The 23,711-nt window shown below is 38.9% G+C and overlaps 1 protein-coding gene across 7 annotated transcripts in view; it reads right to left on the bottom strand.

Annotated features, from left to right (window-relative positions):
• Positions 1–23,711, bottom strand: part of ABCA4 (ATP binding cassette subfamily A member 4) — an 86,347-nt gene that overhangs the window by 36,634 nt on the left and 26,002 nt on the right. For 6 of the 7 annotated variants that reach the window (XM_052802168.1, XM_052802167.1, XM_052802166.1 and 3 more), the window contains exons 9-19: positions 22,015–22,104; positions 21,393–21,633; positions 19,715–19,854; positions 18,483–18,599; positions 17,505–17,702; positions 12,778–12,983; positions 11,795–11,971; positions 8,629–8,851; positions 6,587–6,808; positions 4,447–4,651; positions 1,737–1,835 (exon numbers count right to left, since the gene is read on the bottom strand). In XM_052802168.1, the coding sequence (XP_052658128.1) occupies positions 1,737–1,835; positions 4,447–4,651; positions 6,587–6,808; positions 8,629–8,851; positions 11,795–11,971; positions 12,778–12,983; positions 17,505–17,702; positions 18,483–18,599; positions 19,715–19,854; positions 21,393–21,633; positions 22,015–22,104 (1,918 nt within the window). The remainder of the gene's footprint in view (positions 1–1,736; positions 1,836–4,446; positions 4,652–6,586; positions 6,809–8,628; positions 8,852–11,794; positions 11,972–12,777; positions 12,984–17,504; positions 17,703–18,482; positions 18,600–19,714; positions 19,855–21,392; positions 21,634–22,014; positions 22,105–23,711) is intronic. The other variant, XM_052802170.1, reaches the window with a different exon arrangement.

Raw genomic sequence — 23,711 nt, 5'->3', positions numbered from 1 at the left:
GATTTGCTCTTGGTAAATCCACGTTCATTATTTCCTATCACCTTGTCCTTCATGTTTTTGGGATGGCTTCCAGAAGGATCTACCTCTTAATCTTACCAGGGACTGATAAGCATCAGCAGAACTAGGATGTGAGCTGTGGAAGGGACTGCAAGATTGCCCCATTTTTTCTCAACAGTGAACTGTTAGATCAGCTCAGCTATCTGATGTAATGTCACCTACAAAATAAACTCTAGATTTCACTTAAGCAAAATGTTTTGTCTAAGTAATCGAAAAAATGCTATTAAAAACTCATAAAATAAAAAAAACTGGCAATAAAGTAAAAAAACCCTGACCTACCTGAGCAACTGAATATTTTGGGGCTTTCAAGCCTTCTCACAACCTTTAGTTTGGGTACTAAGAAATCATGAGTCTGCCTTGTATTGGAAAAAATTAAAGAACACACAGAACTTACGAGGCATTAAGGTAACCAGAAAATGGATTTCATTTCTACTAAATTTAGGCTTAAACTAAATAAATAGGAAATGTTAAAATCCTGTAAGTAACTGTGCTCCAAATTTGAGATATTCAAAGGAGCTCTGGTGCAGGATACACTCAAATTCCACAGAAAGTCAATGAGATGTAGTGGCTGCCATCTGGGTCTTCGGAAATTTTCCATTCATCTATAAACATGCTCTAAGTCCTCCTTTGGCTCTTTCCTTCTCCTTCCTGGACAGTCAAATTCTAAGCTGGTGGGCAGCATTTGCAAAGCCAAAGGAGGTAACAGACTCCATAATATCTAGATAAGCCTCTACCATTCTGAATACCCTCACAGCAAGTCTAAAGGAAAACCTGTTCATTCCCTCAGAATGCACCAAAAGGCAAAGCCTCTTCACAAAAACCAATGCTATAACCTCCTCTTTTCTGATCAAAACATGTGAGCAGTGAACGTATTATCAACATGTTCACAGAAAGGATTAACTCCCTTCTGGTTTATAGGTATCACCGAGATGAAACTGCCTTGTCAGCAGTCTGTCTGACGAAGGGTAAGAATGGTAATGAGAAGACTGAAAAAATTATTTCTTCATCTGTCATTTTGATTGGTTTCACTGTTACCTTGCAAATTTAAGACAGATTTCAAAACACCACCTTCAGCAAGCCTCTATTCCAGACATTAATCATCAGTCTGCATTAACTCCTATTTAAATACAATCACCCACATGTTGTTCTTAACTACTCCAGTATCAATGCACAGAAAAAAAATCCACAAAAGCAGGACTTTTGCACTCATCCATGTTGGTCCAAGGGTGGCATAAATTTTGATCTTGCTTACAAACCCAAAGTAAACAGACTTAAATTAATGTCAAACTAGATAGAAAAGAATCAGGTTTAGAAAAATGGGGAAGCCTTAGCGTAAATAAGATCAACATTCTATTTCATTTTGGCTCATTTCACAAATGCTGTGTTGAGCAATAAGAACTCCTTGAATGTCTCAAAAGGTGTTGGTTAGAGAGTGGGGGTTTGATGTTGCTTGTTAACCCATCTGGATCTAAGGCTCTCAGATGGAACAGTGACTCACCTCTAATAACTCCAATAATAGCAGGCCACTCAAAGTTCAAAGGCACCTGCTGAGATTCCCAGTGTATAGCTGTCTCTAATCTTTGCAGCAGCCCAGGTAATGGAAATGTTACGTAGTCACCTCTAAGCGGATCAGTGGTTTTGAAGTTATTTCTAAACACCAAAGTTTTAAAAGAACTTACCATCAGCAGTTCCTGTTTTCTCAGCTTTTGGGTTTCTAGAGCCAAGCCAGTAAGATTCCTGCACAGGGAAATACCAAGGCTGTGGTAGCCCATAGTCCCCTAAAACAAAAATAAGTAGGAAAAGTGCACTTCATAAACACATTCCTTGGTAGGCACAAATTCATCTAGGTAAAGTCTGAGCTATAATTATAAACATTTGCAGTCCTAGTGTTGCATATCAGAAGGTCAAACCATCCACCAAGTACCTGACAGAACAGATTTTGTTTGTGGATTTTTTTTTTTTCTTTTGGACAGGAGTAAAATATTCAGAAAATATGTGATCTGATTGGCCGTACCTTTTCTTAAGTAGAAAGTGGTTTAATTACAGAATGAATCTACTCCCTACATGGGGACAATTTGAATCCTCACCAACCAGGCAGCAGCTGTCAAGGAACACCCTGACTACCTAAGATAGGATCCCAGCCTCACTCAGGGATTTTCTTCTAAGGCCCACTTAACACTTGAGAGTTGACATGAGTGAAAAGCTTATTATATTTACACTTAATACCCTGGGCCTGAATTCACAACTGGCAATGAGAAAAGAGACTCTGGCTATTATTTCAGCACACAGCCTTGCAGGAAAAGTGACAAGAGAGTAATCCTTTTCTTAAGCAGAAATGGGCTTTTTTGGTTACAGGTTGATTCTGTTTTGAAAATACAAAGTACAATAACATTATCAGTTCTTGTCAGGCCAGACCAGAGCTAGTGCAAGTCAACACTGCTTTCCTGGATCATATTGATTTATAGAATGCAGGGATTTGAGCTGCTATGTTTAAAACTGGCATCCTTGTGAACCCAGATATTATTGGTCTTGTGCTACTTACTCAAAATAAGCAAAGGGAATTTGTAATGCTCACTGAAAGATGGTCAGTTTTACTATATTGAAAACCCACTGTTTATGAAAGTGTCTGCTTATTTTTGACTTACCAAAAATACCCTGTATTTCAAGCGACCACTTGTACTCCCATTAATGCACACAAACGCTCTGTCTGCATCCATAAGCAGTTTGCCTTGCACTTGTTATGGACTGGATTATACCCCTTTGAAGCTGGTGGTTAAAACAACTGCTTCTCATTCAGGATGAATGCAAAACCCAAGTAAACTCCATTATGGAGCAGAATGCTCAAATAGCCAAAGGTCCAGTGTGCCAATGGGTGGTTGGCTGCAGAGAAAACTTGAGCAGGATCTGAACCGTACGGTTCAAAGGATTATCTAGGGAACTCATATAGTAAGCTCAAAGACTACAGCATTGATTTGGTAGGTCTGCATGTGTGTGATAAAGAAATGCTATGAGAAATTCCACAGGAACAGAGGAGCAAAAAGCCAAGGAGACACTCAGAGCAAATACTGGGAGGAAATGAAGCTAATGAATAGAAGCCCTGGGAGGCGTTACTTTTGTGTAAAGCACTGGCTGAAAAAAACCAACTTGGATCTATGAGCAAAGAAACTCATGTTGTTTAATTCCTGCTGTGTTCATGGCAATAGTATATTGTCCATTCTTTTTTAAATAAACAGAGTTGCAACACGGGCTTCTCCAAAGAGGAACTTTTAGTAAAGTTACTGCAAATCAGCTTTGAAAATAAGTATATTAAAATTGCATTAAACTTCTTTGTGAGGACACATTTTTTAAAAACTGAAAAGACATTAATTTGGTGTAGCATAGCTCACTTTGGTAGGGACAAAACCAAAGCAGAGATCATACTTTAATTTTGAAGCAAAATATCCTCAGACACATCTAAAACCATTTAACAAATCCTTATCTTTTCTTTATTTGGATTAACTATCATTAGTGATGTGTGCAGACAAGCACCATCTTACCCTATACATCATTAATTTTCCTTCATAGCTAGAAAATCTGCAATATCTCAAATTCTGAGTAACCACTCAAGCAAAAAAAAAAAAAAAAAAAAAGAAAAAAGTGATCTGCCAAGAAACACATTCTGGAACTGCAGTTCACATGTGGGAGTAATAAATTAATGAAAAGAAAGCTCACTTGCTTGGGCAGCATAAGAGCCTGCATTTATTATATTGTAACAATATTCAATAAGAAGCAAGATAATCATTTAAGGTACAACGACAAACCATTTTCTCAGAAAGAAAGTTCCCAAACTTTTAAACTGATAATCCTTTTGTGAACTCACACTAAAACCAGGATGCCCATTTAGAAATAAAATAAATCCACACAGGAACTTTCACAGCTGCCTAGGACACAGTATATGTCTCAGAAAATAGTACCATCCTTTAAGAAACAGCTGGCCTAATGTGACCATAGTATATATGTGAACTAGAACTGTTATTTCTATATTTTCAAAGATCTTAAAAATTCTCACTAGAAATGGTTGAAACCTCTCGAAAGAAAAATATGTACACAAATTGGGTTTTAACAGATATTTTTGAAGATCTATTTTCTATTTAAATTTTAAAACAGGACTAGAAATTGCATTCTCCTTCTTACTCTTTCCTCCTTTCCCATTCTTTTCAGGACTAAAATAGGAGAAAGGAAAGAGAGAAAGTGGAAGCCCTTAATAAACCAGTGGTGCTATACTGGATAAGACTCATGGTCTACAGTGTCAAATACCCTTTTTCTGACAGAGAAATACTCAGAGACTGATTAGACTAACATAGTTTACAACAACTACCACTACTTTGTACGAATAAGAAATTGACATACCTGGAAAAACATTATCAAGATACCAAGAAAGTATTCCATAGAGAAAAGCATCAAAAAGCATCATTTTGATGGAAAAAAGAAAACTATATTCATCTCCTTCCAAGGGACTGGTTCTGATGTTACCCCACTGTAGGCCAAGACCTTGCTCTTCGTAGCGTGACAAGTATTCTGTACCAAAACCAAAAGCTACTTGAGAGAGCAAACTCTGGAATAAAGGAAAAATTACATTCAATTCAGACAGATGGACATTTTGTAAAGCAAGCACAAAAGATGACCTTTAGAGACTGGACTTCAAAACTCGATAATGCCTAACAAATGATCAGGGAAAAGTGGTTTCACTTTTATATTGGACTGGGATATTTAATCCTCTGAACAGTGGCAATTCTAACTATTCAGCCATAATAGACTGAATTCAACCTTGACTGTATTTCTTTAGCTACTAGGGAACCTTCACAGCTTGTTTTTTTCCAATAATATCTCTGTTCAGAAAATACTATAGATGAATCTAGAAGTTTGCAGTGTACACCTTTGCCTATCTTGGAGAAACAAAATATCTCCTGAGTGTATGGGGCAGGGCCACTATGAGTACCAAGACAGAAAGTACACCAGATGCTGAGGATAAGGAAAACCACAACCATCCCCTCCCCTGGTGTGTCTGCTACCTGGTTCTCACACAAAAACTAATAAACCAGTATAGTATCCAAACATCCTCTTCAATGTTGGATTGCAAAAAAACAGAGCAAGAAGTGATACAGTGCTGTTTCACAGGGTATGTAGTTCAGCCAGGAATGCCAGACCTTAGGAAAATGAGGGGACAAGAGGGATCCCAACAGCAGCTTTCAGTGAGGCACTATCATAGTGTGCTAAGTAAAAAATGTTTGGTTTTCAGCAATATATTTATTGTTCAATTACTTGTCCTTAATTTTTTTTTTTTCTTCAGGCTCCCTACACATGTATACCCCACCCTTTATCCTTTCTAATTAGCTCTTTTTCAGAGACTAACCTTTGAACAACAAATATAAGACCAAACGTATCAGGAACAGAGAATAATATTCATGACTTGTGGCCAGCAAATATCCTTTCTTACATGGATGCCGCCTCCTTCACTTTAGGGTGAGAAGAGAGTTGTCTTTCTGCTTAGACTGTGTGCTAGTCTCAAGATTTCTTCCCAGATCAGAACCTGTCAGAGGCCAGCCCTACTCATTTCCTGACTTAATGACAGGATCAAGTTTTGCACTTTATTGCCTTAATTGGTAGAACTAAAAATGGTATATACTACATCTGTACAGTACATCAGTTAAGCAAGCCGATTCATAGCCATATTTGCACTTAGTTACAGCTTTTAAAGTGTTTTGTTTTCTTTTTCATTAGATTTCCTAGTGTAAGAGGAGAAGACAGTACTTCTCTTTTACCTAGGTTGCTAGAATGCTCAGCAAAGATGGGGAGACTGGATTCAAGCACCCACACTCCCCTTCCTGATTCATTGGGCAACAGAAAATCAGTCTGAATAATTTTGTAAGTTCACAGTTCCATTTCAAAAAACAGCAAGAAGTTTCCAGCTCCACTGAATTGTTAAGTATCTTACCTATAATGGAAAAGAACCAAGAAGAAAGCACTGCATGGAGAATGTCTACAACTTCTTAGATAGAAGATATTTCTCAAAGCTTTGGAACTTGGGTTCAAATCCTAACTCTATGTTCAGGTAAAGAAGGAACATGAACCTGAGGTCTTCTCATCCTTAGATATTACCCTGTTAACTAGGTTATAGCACATAAGAAAGATAACCAAACCCATTTCATGAATTGCCTTTGTATTTATTAAACATACCAGAAGAAAAATTTGCTTTGACTTACAAGGAAGTGTTTTGAACATTATGCTAATATCCTAGCATTCAAAAAGTAAAGTAAATTTTATTGAATTTTCTAAAAGCCATGAAAATATTTCTTGGTCACTAGGCCTGCTAAAGGCTTATTCACTTGCAATCCCTAATTATTTGAGAGAGATTCAGAGGTCTCCCCCTCTCTGAATCAAAAAAGCAGAGAGGAATAGGTGTGCAATGCTTTGTTACTCGTATATGCACAGTGAGAAGGGCAGCTAAAATTTGAACCCAAAGATACCATATAATCAGTAAAAGGCTTACTGCTAGGATCTTCAGATTAACAGTCATGCGGTCTTGCCAGACAAAGCAGACAATGTGGGGCAGGTACAAGGTGAAGTAGATGACTCCACTGCAGGCAGCTGCCAGATTTGCTTTGGAGAAGAAGGTGCTGAACAAGAAACACTGCATTATGGTGGCTGTGGTGAATGTCAGTAGGAATAGAAAGAAGAGAAGTGGACTGCTATAATGTAGTACTTGTCCAGACTGTAAGCAAAAAGAAAACAGAAAAATTTAGTAGTATTGCCCCTTTCTGAACTAGCAGAAAAGGTCAGAATTGCCATTGACATGTAACATGTAATGAGTAATAAGCCAGCCTTTCTTACCTAATATGAGTTCTAACTCTCCCAGGCAATAATGTTTCAACACCTGAGGTCATTACAATAACAAATCCTTCATCTAACTTCATCCCTGCTCCCGGCTTGTGACTTCAGGTTAGTACAATAGGCTGTGGAGTTCATATGCATATTTGATGACTGAATTAAGATCATAACTGATCACAGGGGCATTCTGTCCCCGTCTTAATAAGCAAATGATTCCAAGCAAGATGTGCCTGCTTAGAAATTCATACATTTTAAATAAAACTTTTGAATTATCATAATACATTTTCATTGATCTCATCTTCTCCTCAGTCCACTTGCTCAATGTGCAGGAAAGACAATGTAAGGAAGCCCAACAAAATGCATCTTAAAAAAACCCCCAAACAAACAGGAAAATTATAAAGCTTCTGCACCTGAATGATATTCAAACTCCAGGAGGGTATCACATCTGAGGAATCCAAGTTTCTCAGAGATCCTTGTGTACTAACCCACCCACTGGGTGAACTTTTATTGACCTTTCTTCCTTGGAGCTTTTGTAGATTAAACACTCCTTATCGAGAAGATCATGGACTGCTATTATGTATTTACACCTCAAAAACAACATTGAGACCTATTTATTAGGCTCAACTTTGTTTTGAGCCTTATATAAGGCCCAAATAGGTCTATAAGGCTATGAATAGGTCTCAACATTGTTGCAACATCCCACTGGGCCTCTGAGACTGATTTCTTTATCAACAGTGATACAATCTCTCATAAGAATGTATTTACAAAGGTGCCTCACACTGGCATAGTGAAATCCAGGAAAGGAAGTGAATCACAGGTATAAGTACACTCCTCTCTGGTATTAATTACCTCCTGATTTTTAATTAAACCAGTGTAGCAAATAAAGTAAGCTTTCTCTACCCACCCAAGCTGTAATGGAACTGCGAAGAACTAGAACAACTCATCAGGACAGGCTGATAAAATAGAGTGGATTGAACCCTCACTATGCATTTCTACCAATACCAGTTCCCCACATCAGAAAAGATGCAAGGGCATTCTTCCCTATCAAAATGCTAGAGATTTATAAAACTAAATGTAGCAGCTAGGAGGAGCTTGGTTCTCAGGTAACAGAGATAAGAGGTAGTACTTAGAGACAACATCCAAACTGTCCTGAAAAGTTACAAAAATTACAGCAACTCTGAGTTACAGAAGCAAAAGTTTGTTGGTTTGGGGTTTTTTTTGGTTGGTTTTTTTTTCTTTTTTTCAGGCTTTCCTGAAAGTTCTGTCCCTGCAGTCTTTTTCCATTGAAATAATGGCATAATTTCTAAGCAGGCAAGCACTGAATATTACAAATGAATCACATATGGTGAATTACAAGATTAAAATTATTCATATTATGATCCCTTCTATTTAAAGCAACAATTATTATTTATTGAGAGATCTGCCTCTGTCTACAGGAAATACAATATATAGAGTAATCAGCTTGATGTAGTGTTCTGTGGGGGATCTCACAGTAAATCTTACCAGTGAATTTATCTTTCTGTCTCTGCCAAGTGCTGATGCTGTCATGAGGTCTGCTTAGAAGAATGTGCCTGCTACGTGCTGCGATCAGAACAGGCCAGCAGCCATTCACATCTCCCTATGAATGGCTACTGTTCTTCCTCAACAGCAAACTGGTATCAGCAGTGCAAACAGAACAGTGAGTTTGAAAGTGGCAATCCTTACCATAATCAGTGCTGTGAGGAGGAACGTGCTCACAGCCATCATGACAAAGCTGTCTAGGAACCAAGTGCACCAAATCACCCCACTAGTTATACCCCTGTTCTTCATAGCCTCTTTCAGACGCATTTCCTTCTCCAGCACTATGCTCTTCACAGTCATGGAAACTGAATATATCCAAGCTAGCACCATGAAGATGGGAAAGGTGCGGTTTAAGGTGATCATGAAGCTACCAAAGCAAGAAGGGAGAAATGTATTAAATTCAGATAAAACAGAGAAATATTGAGATGAAAAGCAAGAACAAAAAGGAAAAGGAGTGGGGAAGAATGCATTTATTAAACATGAGACTGGAAATTCTCAGTCTGAACATCAATAACACATTGCTGGTGAACTTCACAAGCTACCTAAATAGTAAAGAACTAATGGTTGCTGCACTCCCATGAAACAGATAAATGTTATTTCTATTTTGCAAAGAGGTTCTAAGGGTTACTGAAGGCTACAAAACACGTGGTGGCTCATGAAAATACATCTCTCTTCACAGTGAATTGCCATAATGCTTTTACTATGATGTACAAAGAATATTTTAAGACATATGCTAATGTTAACAATTTAGGAGTGTCACTGTGGTTTTATGCTCCTAAAACTCACTGGCAAAAGAATTAAACAAATTAAGCATTGAAAGCATCAGATGCTGCCAGCAAGGCTGTTGAAATTCATACAAACCATGACTCAGGGAATGCACTGTGACTGTCCCACACAGTACCACTTCCAAAATGACAGTGCTGGGACAGGCTGCTGTGGGTGGCCCTTCATGTACTGTGATGAAGGTGCTGCTCCCTTTCTCTGTCCCTCCCTGCAGACTCTATGGCTGGTCAGCCCTGGCAGATGATCCTTGGTGAAGCACTGCCCCAAGTGTGCTGTCAGGGTGAGGAGGAGATTTGGGGGTGAAAAAGCTGAAAATATTTTGCATTAATTTGGGATTGCAATTTTTCAATGAAATTACCCCAAAACCCAAATGGACTTAATTCTTTAAAGCCTAAAAGCTTGGAGCTGCTAAAACCAAAAAGGAGCAAAAAATCTTCAGCTTCCTAAATCTGACCCCTACAGAACTATGTTTTTGCCATATGCTATCATAGCTACTCCATTGTCAAAACAAATGGAAAATCTTCACTTTACCAAAAATTCCTGAAGAGCAATCTGGCCTGCTGACACAAAGCCATGCTTTTGTGGAATGGCCTGGGCTACACAGGGTTTTGCCTGTTGGTGGACACATGTAACCCAGCACAAGGCCATGCATAGCACAACACACATGTTTACCATGAGGATGCGCTTGCTTCACGTAAGCAGGCTCTCTGCAGAGGCCATCACTGGGTTTGGATATCAGCCCTGAACTGCGTGTGGCTGCTGCAGGCTTCAGAGAACCCTTGCACAGATGGGGTTTCTGCCTCAGCACTATTCTCAGTGGGGAGGAAATAAACAGCAGGCTTGCCAGGGCAACATTTTGTCAGACTAACAGGTAATGACTGATGGGAATGACAGGTCAAATTATGTATGTCTGCAGTCTGCCGTTATCTGAAGTACTAGCATTTGCCTGCACAGAGCACGCTGGCAGAACTACGAAATTATTTCTATAGTGCTTTTTTTTTTTCTCCTCTGGAGTGAAATGTATACCAAGACAGCTGCAGTAGCACAGATTGCAGCAATGGAACAGGCACACTGTGAACAGGGAAGAGGCACCGCTTCATAAAATCTGGAGCACATGTGATGGTTCAGGCAGTGCTAATGGGGGCCACAGCATTCACAGCCCCTCTGCCTCCATGTAGCCATGAAATCTCCACGCCCAGGAGCACAGTCCCTTTCTTTTCTCATTACAGAGCAACAAACCACCTCTTTCTTCTTTAGCTTCTTTATTCTGCTCTTCACCAGGGAAGGAAACTCCTGGTGCCTGCAGTAATGAACTGCAGCCACAGTCCTGGAATCCTTTGCTAGATTCATGTGAGATTTAAGATAAGAAACAGTCAATCTGCATAAAAAACACGGACAGGAATTAGGGAGAAGGTTAGAGGACACCAGGTTATTGTTGAACACTAGCATCCGCAAGGGAAAGAAAAGGGTTGATGTTAACAGAAACAAATGCTATATATCCAGTTTAATTGCAGATACCAGTCATGTAGTTATAAATGGAATCCTGTTTAGGGATGTGGTTAGGATTTTGGTAAGAAAGAGTTACAGGAGCCTAAATTTCTTGGGATTCTGCAAGGCCTGTAGGTGTCTTCAAAGACCAAAAACTACAGCTTTGTGTATTGGTATATCTAGACATGATTAAGTCTAGGGTTAGGGTTTGGTAATACACTTGAAGAGACTAGGTTGTTTGATTCTTCAAGACTTACAGAGATATCAAGAGAGGTACCAACTCCATTGGGACAAGCATTTTCTGTTCAATTTTTCTTTAGGAAATGATTCTTTAGATATAAAGAAAGCTGGGTTTTAGAGATGTAATTAGGGAAAAGAAGCTTACTATACTTCAATGGATTCTGCACAGTTAACTGAAGGATGCAGTGTTTGTTCTAACATGGGTCAGTGCTTTGTGCTCAGTTTTGCTACAGGCACTGGTCATATGCTATAGCATGAGACTTAGTTTTAGTTAGATAAAAACTTTTTAAAAGATCACATTTTTGCTGGGTCCTGTGTAATCACAGAGGTAGTTCAAGGGCTGATGCTGTTAAGGATCAAAGCATTATAGTTGTGGTGCCCTGTTGACAATGGATTCTTGGCTGTAATCAATATGAAGGTTTAGGTTACGTTATTATTACAGCCTGGAAAAGTAAGGCCAAAAAGTCCCAGATTATTTTTTTTTATTTCGCATGATATGCAAAATTGGAAGAAAACTGCTGCTTTTAAGGGGCCAGTTTTGTGTTCATTTTAGGTCTGGACACTGGTTGCCTAGATGCAACAAAGGCCAGGATTGGGATTAGGGGTAGCATTTTGGCAAAGGCAGCTTCTGGAGTCCGGGTTATGACAGGATAAGAAGAATAAATTCATTCAGTTATGTCTCAGTTACTGCTCTTGCATATACACCTTAGGACTAGGGTTAGAAACTGGTGCCTGAGAGTCTTAAAGCACCCAGCAATCCAAGTATTCATCAGAATTAAGACAAACTGCTTTTACTCACACATCATCCACAAAACATGGATATGGCATTTGCTGCAGATAAATTCCTAATGGCACTTCAGCGTTGGTCTGGGTCTTTATAATCCCATGCTCAATCATGTCTTGGAGATATGCAAAGCCTCCCCAGATATAACGTAAATCATCCACAGGATCAGCTCTTGGACCAGGATCCCAGTACCTCAAAAGAAAATTCACATGGAAATCATTTGGGTAAACAGTGGCTTTAGGGCAGGGGCAGGTGGGGAAAATAAATAAATAAATAAATATTAGCTACTGAAATTGTAGGGGCACTGCCTGGAGTTGTCTTTTCTAGATTTTGCTCTGTCAGGCCACGTTGCTTGAGCAAGTATATGACCTGGAAGGTTCTTTTGTTTCCTTTAATTTTCTCTACGCTGATGCAGAATAGCAATTTTGGCCAAAAATGTACATAAATTAATCATGGAGCACAGTAACTGTTCTAGAATAGAAATAACTGTATTTGGAATACAGTATCCTTGGAGATGAAACTGGAACAGCTAGACTACAACTACAACACCATTATATTCCTCTGTGTAGACAATCCTGAGAAATTATTTCTGCTATCCCTTTAAGTGAGTCCATTTGAGGGGAACTTGAGGAGGAACAACAGAGAAGTTCTGCTATCCAGGTGGAGGACAGCTGGGTCACAATCCACGTAGGACTTCCTTGTCTGCCTCTCCCAGTGATGGATCCAACTAAAAACTTAAGCAGATTACTGGATAGTTACTGAACAAATTCTGAGCAGAGTCAATCCCTTTGCAATGTATCCATGCACCTACCCACTGCCTGGCCTATCACAAGAGTGATACCACTTGTAACTAGAGATGATTGTGCATGGCATTACATACTAACTATTGGACAATATTGTTGCATTTCATGCATGTATCCAATGCAGGTTCTATATATCGTTATGTCTCTCATATTCATGTTATGGCAGGCAAGAACTGAGAAGGAACCATCACTTACCTGTCTCTGATTTTGTTTGTTTTCTCCACTGCATCTATGTCCATCCGGATCTTATATTTCACATGTGGTGGAAGACTGCTGGTTGTAGGCTCTATGTCTGGAAAAACCACACCAGCCCAGAATTTGTTTTCCTCCAGCAGATGAAGGGCTTGATGAGTCAGCTGAGTTTCATCGAGATAGCCTTCAAATTTATCCAAGGTCAAGCACTACAAATAATCACAAAGAGAAAAATCACATAGGAATAAACTAGTAAGAGGCATAGATTAAAGCAAACATCAGTGCTTGAAAACAGAAAACGGAGGTAGGTTCATCTGAAGTAGTTGCTATTTTCAGCTTTAAAACTTATGCTGAAACTATTAAAAGTTGACTCTCTCCTTCCTGAAAGCTTCCCCATTCTTAGCCTAATTCTTACGACAAATTCAAAACACACAGCATTATCAATACAAGCTCAGAAACATTGTTCTCCCTAAAAAGAACTGTAAACCTCAGATTTAGCATTGCTGTGGTCAATGTGGGTGGATGGAGTAATTTTGAAAGCAGCTTATTCCTGATATTTAAGGATTGCCTCCTCTAAGCTCAAGAAGCATCCATCCTGACAAGTAAGAAATCAAGCAAGGGTGGCCACTAAAGCAGGAGCTGCTGTTGCAACTTAAGTATGACGGGGCAAATTTAGATGTACCTGTACAAAAAGTATAGCCAGTACTAGGTTCAGCCAAAGTCTATTGTGCCACAGTTACTAATTACATGGAATGAAAAGAATTTAAAAAATATATTTAAGCCGCTGTAATCGTCCAGCCATGGAAACGTGAACTCTGCCACTTAGACTATACTTGGAAGGTTCCCTCAAAAAGGCAAATATCTGAATTGGAAGGGCTAAAGCTGCAGCACAGATGAGGTCCCAACATCAGGAACTGCTTCCAGAGTCTGCACCCAGGAGATAAAATTAACTGAACTATAAAATAAATCTGGCCACAAAGGCTTTTTAGCAGTCTAGTTGAATCAAAACATTATCCTTTTTCAAGTTTTGGGACATTTTTTCAGCCTAGGAAGTGCCTGAGTGAACACCAGGGAACTAAAGGATGACTGATCCATAAGAAAAGCACATTAGCCATGGACTTCAGCTGAAAAGCACTTTGTCAAGTGAAGTGCTGGGAAAGTCAGGGCATAAATTTGAATCTTAGTCTCTTGGGTATTTAGGCATTTATTCCTATTTAATGCCAGTCAACTAGTCAATTGATCTTACTGATAATATTGTGTCTCTACCAAATTCTGACATGTGATTAACCTGCTGGCTTAACTTAACATGCTTCAGCTATCTCAATAATAAAATGTAGTTTACCCTTCACAGCAAACTGCCTTCTCGCTTAGCCTCTGTCATTATTGTGAAATGTATTACTATCACTCCATATACAAGACACCAAGTCATCAAAATCTAAGCCCTTTATGTCCCCCCCCATTTAACTCCTACCTAACTGGCATTGTAAGACAACAAGATTGTGAACACTACAAACTCTGTCATTAGTTATCTGTAACATTACAGACTTATGTTTGTATATTTAGCTTCCACCCTTCAGAACTGACAAGACATTACCAGAGAGTAGAAGTATTTAACCCCCTGATGGACTGGAAAGATACTTACTGAATTACCTTGCTTCAAAAAATTCCAGGAGGCTAACTTGTTTGATCTTATCTTCTTGATCATCTCTTGCAGGTCAATAACCAAAAATTACTCCACATCAAAGTGCGCATACAGACAACTTCTTATTTAATGGGCAGATATCTTAAAGAATCCTTAATTTAACCTTTCCCTGTGATAAATCATGCTTTGTTTCCTTTAAAACTTGAAGTATTACAGTTTAATGGGATCTATATGAAAATATATTTTTAACTGGCAGCAAAACAAAACAGTACTTAAATTGATAACTTTATTATTTTGTAGGTTTACTCTTCCTGGTGTTTTCCAAATGTTCATTCTCCTAGTTTGCTTTACAAAATTAAACTACATAGAATTTCATATCAGAAAGCAAAATAAGGCAGAAAAACTTTCTGGTTTGTATGCCAAAAAAGAAATAAAATTAGACTGATGGTTCAGGTTGTATTAAATTTTTGGGGATATGTTTATCCCACACAGTTAACAGAGTTCTGGAACTCGGTTTAGTTCTTGCCAAAGTGTCAGTGTTTCCACAGCAAAGTCCTGCTGTGGAACTGTGTCTGCAGTGTCTGGAGGACTATTTGCTGTTTCTTTGTTTTGAGGAATTATTTTCAAGGTACTTGTTGCAGCTGCAGAAGAACTCATGTAGTTCTCCAGGGCCATCTGTGGGAATGGCACTGGCAAAGTACTGACAGACAACTGATCTTGTCTAGATTTTCACTGAAGAATAGACAGTGTCTGGACTGGGCTGAGGAGCAGTATAGGATCTTATCCAGGGGTCCAGTCAAGGAAGCAGCAAGTGTTCGAAAGAGAAAACACAAATGCTTATAGATCTTCTGTGTGAGTAGAATGAAATGAAAGCTTCTGTAAGAACATAGGATAAGACACCAGTGTTGCAATAATTCACACAATTTGAAAGTGAAAAGAGATTTTATATTGTAATCTACTAGCCAAAAGCTAGAACTTCTTTCCCTTAACATTAATTGCATTCAAAACAAAGGCCGCATGCTCTACCTAGGCTTTCTTTCAGTGAACTGCAACACAGCTTGTGCTTTCATAAACCTCACTATATCAAAATTAATTCATCAACCACTTGGGGAAATTTATTTCAGATCTTCTCCCAGTATTTATTTAACAATTTAAAATGGTCCAATGAAGATGGGAAAACCAAAACTAAAATACTAAAAGCAGGTTTGGGAGATAAAACCAGACAATAAGGATAAAGAGGTGACTAGATAGCTCTCACAAACAGGTTAGCTGTTCTGTGGCCTTAGGTAATCAAAGGGAAGAACAGGAAATTCTTGGGGTGGTGAGGATGAGCAGCCACTGCATAATTTGTGGGATTCTCAGCTGCACCACAGCTTGCAGCAGAGATCTGGAGACTCCAGAGATAGTTGCTGGCAGCACACCTCTCCTCATTGCATACTATAGTAAGGAGTAGGATGTCCCTGAAAGGGAGCTATTTGTTCCCATTGTGCTTGGCACTGTGTGAAAACGTTCTCAAATGCTAACAACTCAGTGTAAACAGCAGACTTAAAAGAATAAGCCCATTACAAAGAACTTCAGGACACAAAGATCTATTACCAGGTACAGTAACTGCTCTGATATTGTGGATGTTCAAGCACTGACCTGCTGCAAGCAATATATTTCACTCAGCTTGAGTAAGAAATAATTCTGCTAACATGATGCAAAAAGGTCAGCAGAAGAATCAGCAGAGCTTTGTGCAAAAGCTTTATTGTTCCCTCTTGTAATAGCTAAAGAGAGATAAGATAAACTCTCAGTTCCTGCCTTCTTGCAGTGGATGAATGGTCTTTTAGACTGAACTGGACTGGAATTCAGAGCTAGGCTTGGTCCTGTTGCCTACAACTAGCAACAATTTTCTCTGTGAGCTTGAGGCTCAGCTTATTTAGCTATTAAATAACTAAATATTTACTTTTCTTTCAGAGATGCTTGTAAGATGTAATTCATCTCTATAAAGACCCTGACCTTCATATGGCAGATGCTAAGTGTTGATTTCCCAAGTATTAATGTTACTGCCAACAGCAATAGTTTTTTAAACTCTTGGAGTTAATCTGCAACATTGCAGGGTCCACTAGTTCTGCCTGGGCTCGTAAGTTTACAAAGAAGAGTCGGCATTTCATTTATCTAACTTAACAGGAATCCACCCCATCTCAGGTTCAGTTCCAAACACACCTTTACCTACAGTCAGAAATACACAGGATTAAAAAAAAACAAACCAAAGCAAAACAACACACTCCTGGTGTCATTTACCCAGATCTGGGAAGACATGGATGCAGCAGTTTGTCTAGCCCTCTAAAAAATGTAGCCTTTTTTGCACTGGACTTAGTCTGAGTCTGATGAACTCATCAGTAAGTTAGATTGCCATACCAGAGTAATCCCTTACACAAAGTATCTTCCAAAGTATTTTTACAATGGCTTGATATTTTCATCTACATTTTTAGCATTTTTTATTTATGTAATGAAACTTCATCTCACTTTCTGCACTGTGGCTCTCAAAAAGCCTCGGAGAGCCCCACTAAAAACACAGCACCCTAGAGAAGGGGGGTACAGATTCCAGGAAAGAGAAACAGGCGTCTTGTCAGAAGTGGCTACAGAACAAGTGGAAACTCCTTTATTGGTTTCAATGGAATATTGATCAGGTGCTTAAAAACCTGAAAGGGGACTTACCAAAGAACTATTAGCTTCTCTGGCCCTGGTCTTGCTGAACTTAGTGGCCTGTCAGTTATTAGTACTTACAAAAAAAGTTTCCATGAGGTTTTGCATTCACTTTCTGCCTCTCAGCATCAAAGTCTGTTCAGACGTTCAACCAACATTTTAAATATAGCATTTGGGGATCATCAGATTGAAGGTTTTTTTCATAAGGGTAAGTATTCACGCTCTTGTACTGCTGTATTATTTTAAAAACATGCTTTTAATATTGAGATTAAATTTGAAATGAATGAAGATGTCTTATGATTTTAACCTCCTTGTCTGTTGCCACAGACCCCAAGTACTGCCTACCCTGCTCTAAGATATTCTCTACAAGTATTCCCAGCAGTGGGAGGGCTGACCTTACCTCCAGATACTGACTGAGCAAACGCAGAGCTTGGTCTGCAACACTGAAGATGTTCCGCCAGTCAAAGTCTGCCATTCCCTTCTCCCGGCTCCCTGGAGACCCATTGTGGAGAAAGTTGATTATGTGTTCAGCAGTTAAGCCTTCAGCACCCAGTTGGCTGTTCAAGAAGTCCCTCACTGTAGGGTGCTTCAGAGAGTCCTGAGGAAACACACCAGGACAGCTTCACTACAATGATCCTCTTCATGTGTCCTCCTGTTTAGCTAGAAAGGCTTCCATTTCCATAGCTCTTTCTGAACTATGAAGTAGTACAAAACAGTATGCTAAGGAATTAATTTTATAAATGGGCAATTGCATAGCTGAACTGGAGGTGAGACTTGAAGAATGGATGAAAAGAAACATATCTTTGACTATTTATTGCATTGTTTCCTTATAAGCAAGAGGATAAAGGTAATAAACGTCTAATCTAATATAGAAGAGTGTGGAAAACCAAACGTTTTCTCAGGTATGAACTGCTTTATAAACTTTAACCACAGATATTACTTGCAGCTGATCAAAGTCAGATCTAAGGGATGTAAAAATAAACAATTTCCTAACGTAGTAAATTGCTGGGCCCAGCAAAAACATGGCCCTGCTGCCTTCTTTGCCTATGCAGAACCCAAGAAAATCAAGTTGTCTGTTATTGAAGGACATTTTGGAGAGACAGGGAAGCAGCAGCTGCTGCCTTTATTAAGAAGTCATTAACCAGATCCTAGAGAGTGTCCAGATCTGAGGTTTTGTCAGAGATGCTGTAATGCATCTAAGACTAGCCTTCAAACCAAGACCAGTAACCAGTCCATAAGCCTTAAAGGCCACAGATTCCTTGCTGCAAAGGCTATGCTTCCAGGCAAACCTTCCAAATTAATTCTCTTCTCCCTTAGTAAAAATAAAGGATGATAAAAGGCTGCTCTTACTGAGGATTCCTGCTAAGTTATAACATACACGTATCATATTCATTTGCAGGCTGTTTTGAAAGAAGTACCACAGCTGAGGTCCTACTTCTTCCCAAGCTTTGGTCAACAGTCTGAGGCGTTCAAGTTCCTCAAAAGTGGAGTTTGCCTGAGGAATAAAACAGCAGAAAAGACTGTTAGAAAGCTAAGGAGATAAACAAACAGAATTTATGATCCAGCTGTTCAGTGACAGTGAAACCTGTAACTTACAAATGTAGTTTTTACCTTCAATACTTAAAAAACTTGTTAAAATAGCAGAAGTGTTAATAATGCTCAGAAAAAGAATTTGTAAAATCCAACTGGAATCCAAGTCACTTGGGGTAAATTTCTGTTGTATATGTAATGGAAAAAACAAGTGCACATTAACCCCAGTTAACTTCAATTCTTTTAAATGCTCAGGGTTTAGGTAGAATGATGTCTTCCTCTCTTTTTCCCTTTGACTATTTCTCTCCATTAAGAACTAAAGAACTATGATGATGTGGGTAGAAGAGTAAATGGGAGGCAGTTAGAGAAGACAGATACTCTCATAGTTAAGATATTAGTTAAGATTTGAAATGTTGGGCTGCTGTAAATCTGATGTTTTCCTGTGTGAACTACAAGCAGCAGCTCTTCTGTCCCTTACATAGATGTTGAGAGTAACTGAACTGCTGGTTAGGAGGTGGCCAAAACCTAGGTCATATGCAACTTTGATTTAACTGCTCAGATTCATTTCACCCAACTTCGGGCAGTTAGCTGGAGTCCAAGCTCTATCCTATTTTCATGAAGTGAAAATTATTTATCATTTCAACATATATAATACTAAACAATGATGTTGCTATTGGTTTGTAATCTCTCAGTGTTATGTCTCAATGAGTTTATCCAAGCCTCATAGCTGCCCCATTTAAATATTTACTGGCACAGAGCTGCTGATGTTCCTACATCTGTAAAAAATATATAAACATTACTATTTTTACTAGTGCAAAAGTGGAATCATGCCAACAAAAGGCTACTTGAGCTGGAAAAAAGCATTTAGTGTGGACAAAGATGGGATGAATCAGTGAAGACCTGCCTCCTGTTTTTTAAACAAAGAGTAACTGTCCCTCCTCTGATGACTATCACAACAAATGGAGTTCTGAGAAGAAAATCTGATTAGGTTGAGGTAGCTGGGTCACTGTTTTTCAAAAGATGCTTCTTAGGATGCAATTTTTTTAGAAATATACATTCTTGTATTTCAGAACTTCTTACATTTTTTAGGATTTGCCGTACAGAAGGTGAATCAGGAGCAAAGAGAATTTTTCCCATCAGCAGGGGCTTCACAGCACTCCAGGCTATTTTGGTTAAAGGGTTTGATTCCAAGTTCTGGATCAATGCATTACAAAAGGGTGCTAAAGACAGAAAGAAAGACAGTCTTTATGTAACCCTACTCAAATCCTATCATACATAATGTCCTGCAGGGCTTTTTACTGGCAATATGGACAGTTTAAAGCATTTTGAATCTGAACAGGTTAAGTACATTCTGCAATGTAGAAGTACAACACCTGAATAGATGGAAAAGACTATTAAGTAGATATTGGAGTTGTAAAGTAGACACCATAGAAATTGGAAGAGCAAACATAAATAAATTTAACCATTTGAAAGTTGCTGTTATTTCTAAGGTATTTCAAATGGAAGGAAACTAGACAGCCCAGATCCCACTAAACAGTTTTGAGCTCTAGCTGCTTTTCTCCTAATGACTTAGCTCCTTTGTATTGTAGTTGATACTGATACAAAGCTGTTTTTTCTCCTGTTAGCGGTTAATTCTTACACAGTATAAACTATTGGACTGGAGATCCAGCAGGCTTGGATGTTGAACTCCGGAACAGTTCAGAACTGGATCCTACAATAATTTAGAATTAAACATTTTAATGTAAACACTTCTATCTTACTCCTGCACTATGAAGTAATTAGTTTATTTGGATAGTATGCAATTATTTTGTTCCCTGGCTGAATTAATGGAGTACTGGGCTTTCTACAGGTCTTTTGAAGGTTCAGACATAAGTAGAGCCAAGTATGAACACAAACGGTGAAAGGTGGGAGTCTCTCTACAGCCAAAGTGCTCACCTGTACTTTGTAACCATGCAACCCTATCTATCATAGCAGAAGGGACACAGAAATCTACTACCAGCTATAATATGGCTGTTTGTACAGGAAAAAAATGCTGGTGGTCTAAATGTAGAGAAAAACTAAATAGAAAACAGAAGGGGACATAATAAAAAGATAAAATATCAAATGGTAGAAAAGATAAAATTGGCTCCTCTTTGCAGTCTCTCCTATTATAATAGCAAGAAGGTAAGTGAGGAAATCAAAGCAACAAAAACTGGTAAATTGAAATACTTTCTATGTAAGATTTAATTATGCTGTAGAACGTTACTGCTACAAAATATATGTACTTTTATGCAGAAACAGAACAGCCACCATGTATCAAATTGATTATTTAAAAGGAGATATTTTAAAATTCCTGTGCTCCAGGCCATCAATCAAGTTGAATGACTTTAAAAAACCAAACAAACAAAAAACCCCCTATCTTGGAGAAAAGTAATTCCAGAATGTGGCACTGTATTTTCCTGAACCTTCTTCAGAAGCATCTAGTTCTTCCTGATATCAGTAGCATATATTAGAAGATAAGACAGAGGGACTGCCTTAATTATGATGACGATGATGTTTATTTATACCTTCATATTGAAAGCAAATGCATATTTCTGTCAGTTCGGAATTCCTGGGCTTCTCTGCTTCCAGCTATGAAGTATGATGTAAAATCATTTAACCTGTCTCTAATTTCCTGAATCAACTGCTTAAAAATGTTATTTGATAAAAGCAACAGTGGTATTCTAACATAAGTTGCACCTGTCTACAGTCTCTGTAATGGTTTGGTGGAAAAACTTACTGGTTGTATTATCATAAAGATAACTGGATTTCTTTCTTGTTGAGTCAATCCCCAGGAAAGCTTTGTAGTTATTATCTTCATACCAGTTGAAGGAAAGCACTCTGGATCCACCTCCTTCTGGGTAGCCACAGAAAAGATCAGACAAGGAGCTCACCAATTGGCCTAAGGATTCCGGCCTTCCATCTTGTACAAATGGTTGCAGAACCATCAAAAGGTCCTGAATGCTTGGCTTCCTGGCTAGCTGCAGTAAGACAAGATTTTGTTAACCGCAACCCTCAAAGGAGGTAAGTATCTGGTGAGGTCTCAGTTGTGCCCAGACTGGTAAAGTATGGATCCAGTCAGAACCTCATCTTTTTATCTCATCTGTCCTGGTCACAGGCACTGTTTTCAGTTCTTGTTCTCTCATGTCTTTTCTGAAGAAAAGAATATCCTTCATAATTGCCAATGCATATGTCTACATTTATTTTGTAGTGAGAGAAGAATGAATTTCTAAGGAATCAGCTCTTCCCAAACAAGTCTATTTTCTTTCTGATAAAGCATGTAACTGGAACATAAAAAGAACAAAGGAAAAGGAGGACTATGCGCTACCCAGAAAAGTGATGCCATCTATTAGACCACCTACCTTTTGCACTGCTTGGGAGACATTAGACAGCACCTTCCCCCAGGCCTTCAGGTCAGCACCTGGTGAGTTTCTGTCCAACACAGTGGGGAGCTGTGAATACATCAGAAATACAGATGAGTTCTGTATGGTTTCTAGTGAGAGAAGAAAATCCAAATGGCATCTCTAGCTCAAATACTTTGAGTTATTTGGAACACTGAGCCTTGTAAGCCTGTCTTGTGGGGCCACAAATCCAGTACCCATGTGCAGACTGACACAAAAGCCTGTGTAAGTGTTCTTACTAATATGAGGCTGAAACAGTCACAGGCCACTGAAAATATAGCTTGGGATTTGTTCTGCGTATCTAAGCCCACCATGCCAAAATGTGCAAAAATGGAGGAGGAATGCAGGAACTGGGATTTCTGAGAAGCTGCTTCTCACAGAGGCTATTCTTCCAGCGATAAATACAGACTCATGGTAACTTCCAAATTTAGCAAAGGTTGTGATACAGAAGCCCCCATTTGCCATGAAGGTAAATAACTGGTAGTACTTCACACTTGATGGATTTCCTGATTTTGGAGACAGTCCAGTCCTCACTGTCTGTCACATCTGACAGAAACCATTACTTCTCCAGGCTCCAGCAGACTGGCCAAATGGCCTTGCCAGCAAAAGTTAACACTTTAGTTATCACTGGCTTCTTAAGAAACAGGTGACACCATGGCACGCTGTCACATACCACTTTGCTTGCATCACTGCATCCTTCTTTGTCAGTTGTCTAAAGAATCACATGTGTGCTTGGAGTTAGCACTCTTGAGGCTCTCTCAGGCATCTATTTTTCTAGTATTACAATAAAATATAAAGCTGGACTTTTAGGTAGCTAGACGGTAATATTTATGAGATAAGCCCCTAAAGACTTCCCCAAAACTGTGTAGCTATACACCCTGCTGATTCCCTGCCATTCCTTTCAGTCAGTTGGTGGTTAAGAAAGCCCAAGACAGCTGCACTGTGTAGGTACCTGGCAGGGAATCACAAAGGCAGGAGTTTTTATGGAAAGCTTATGTTAGCATGTTCTGATCTGTCACTTGCAGTTCAGGCAGGAAGTATACACACACAAAAAATGCTTCAAAGTACAATTTTCCTTTGCCCCCTAAGGGGAACCAGTCTCTGCAAAGATTATACAGGATTCTTGGAGCACTTGCCTTAACCTGGCCTTTTTGAAACTGTGAGCAACAGGTATTGTAAACAATCTGAAGCAAACCAGAGAAAAGCCTGGGATAAATATGGAATTAAGAACCTCCTTCTTGTAGCTAGAGGAAAAGAAAAGAGAAATACGGGCAAAATTACACATTTGCTCCTAAATACTAGTTCTTACAGGAGGCATTCAGTATGAATCAGGTCTTAACAGCAACGTCCTAAAATGACTGAATTTGTACTCAGCTAGTTCATGTTCTCTAGAAGCACATGTAAGACAGGATCAACAGACATTATATACAAACTACACTCTCATCTGACCTAAATATCAGAGCATACAGTTGGAAATGTTTATTGACCGTAAGTACAGAGGAGGATGAAAGCTTCCCCCAAAATATTTATCCAACTATTTTCATATTCACTGGAAGTGAATATGGTGTCATGAAAAAAAAGGAAAAGCACAAACATTGAAGAGTTTCTTTCCAACAATAGAAGGTCCAGTTCTGGAATCCACAGTCAGCTGCCCATCC

This window comes from Harpia harpyja, chromosome 11 (assembly GCF_026419915.1).
Source record: "Harpia harpyja isolate bHarHar1 chromosome 11, bHarHar1 primary haplotype, whole genome shotgun sequence".
NCBI classification, from domain to species: domain Eukaryota; kingdom Metazoa; phylum Chordata; class Aves; order Accipitriformes; family Accipitridae; genus Harpia; species Harpia harpyja.
This window is presented reverse-complemented; position numbering and strand designations above follow the sequence as displayed.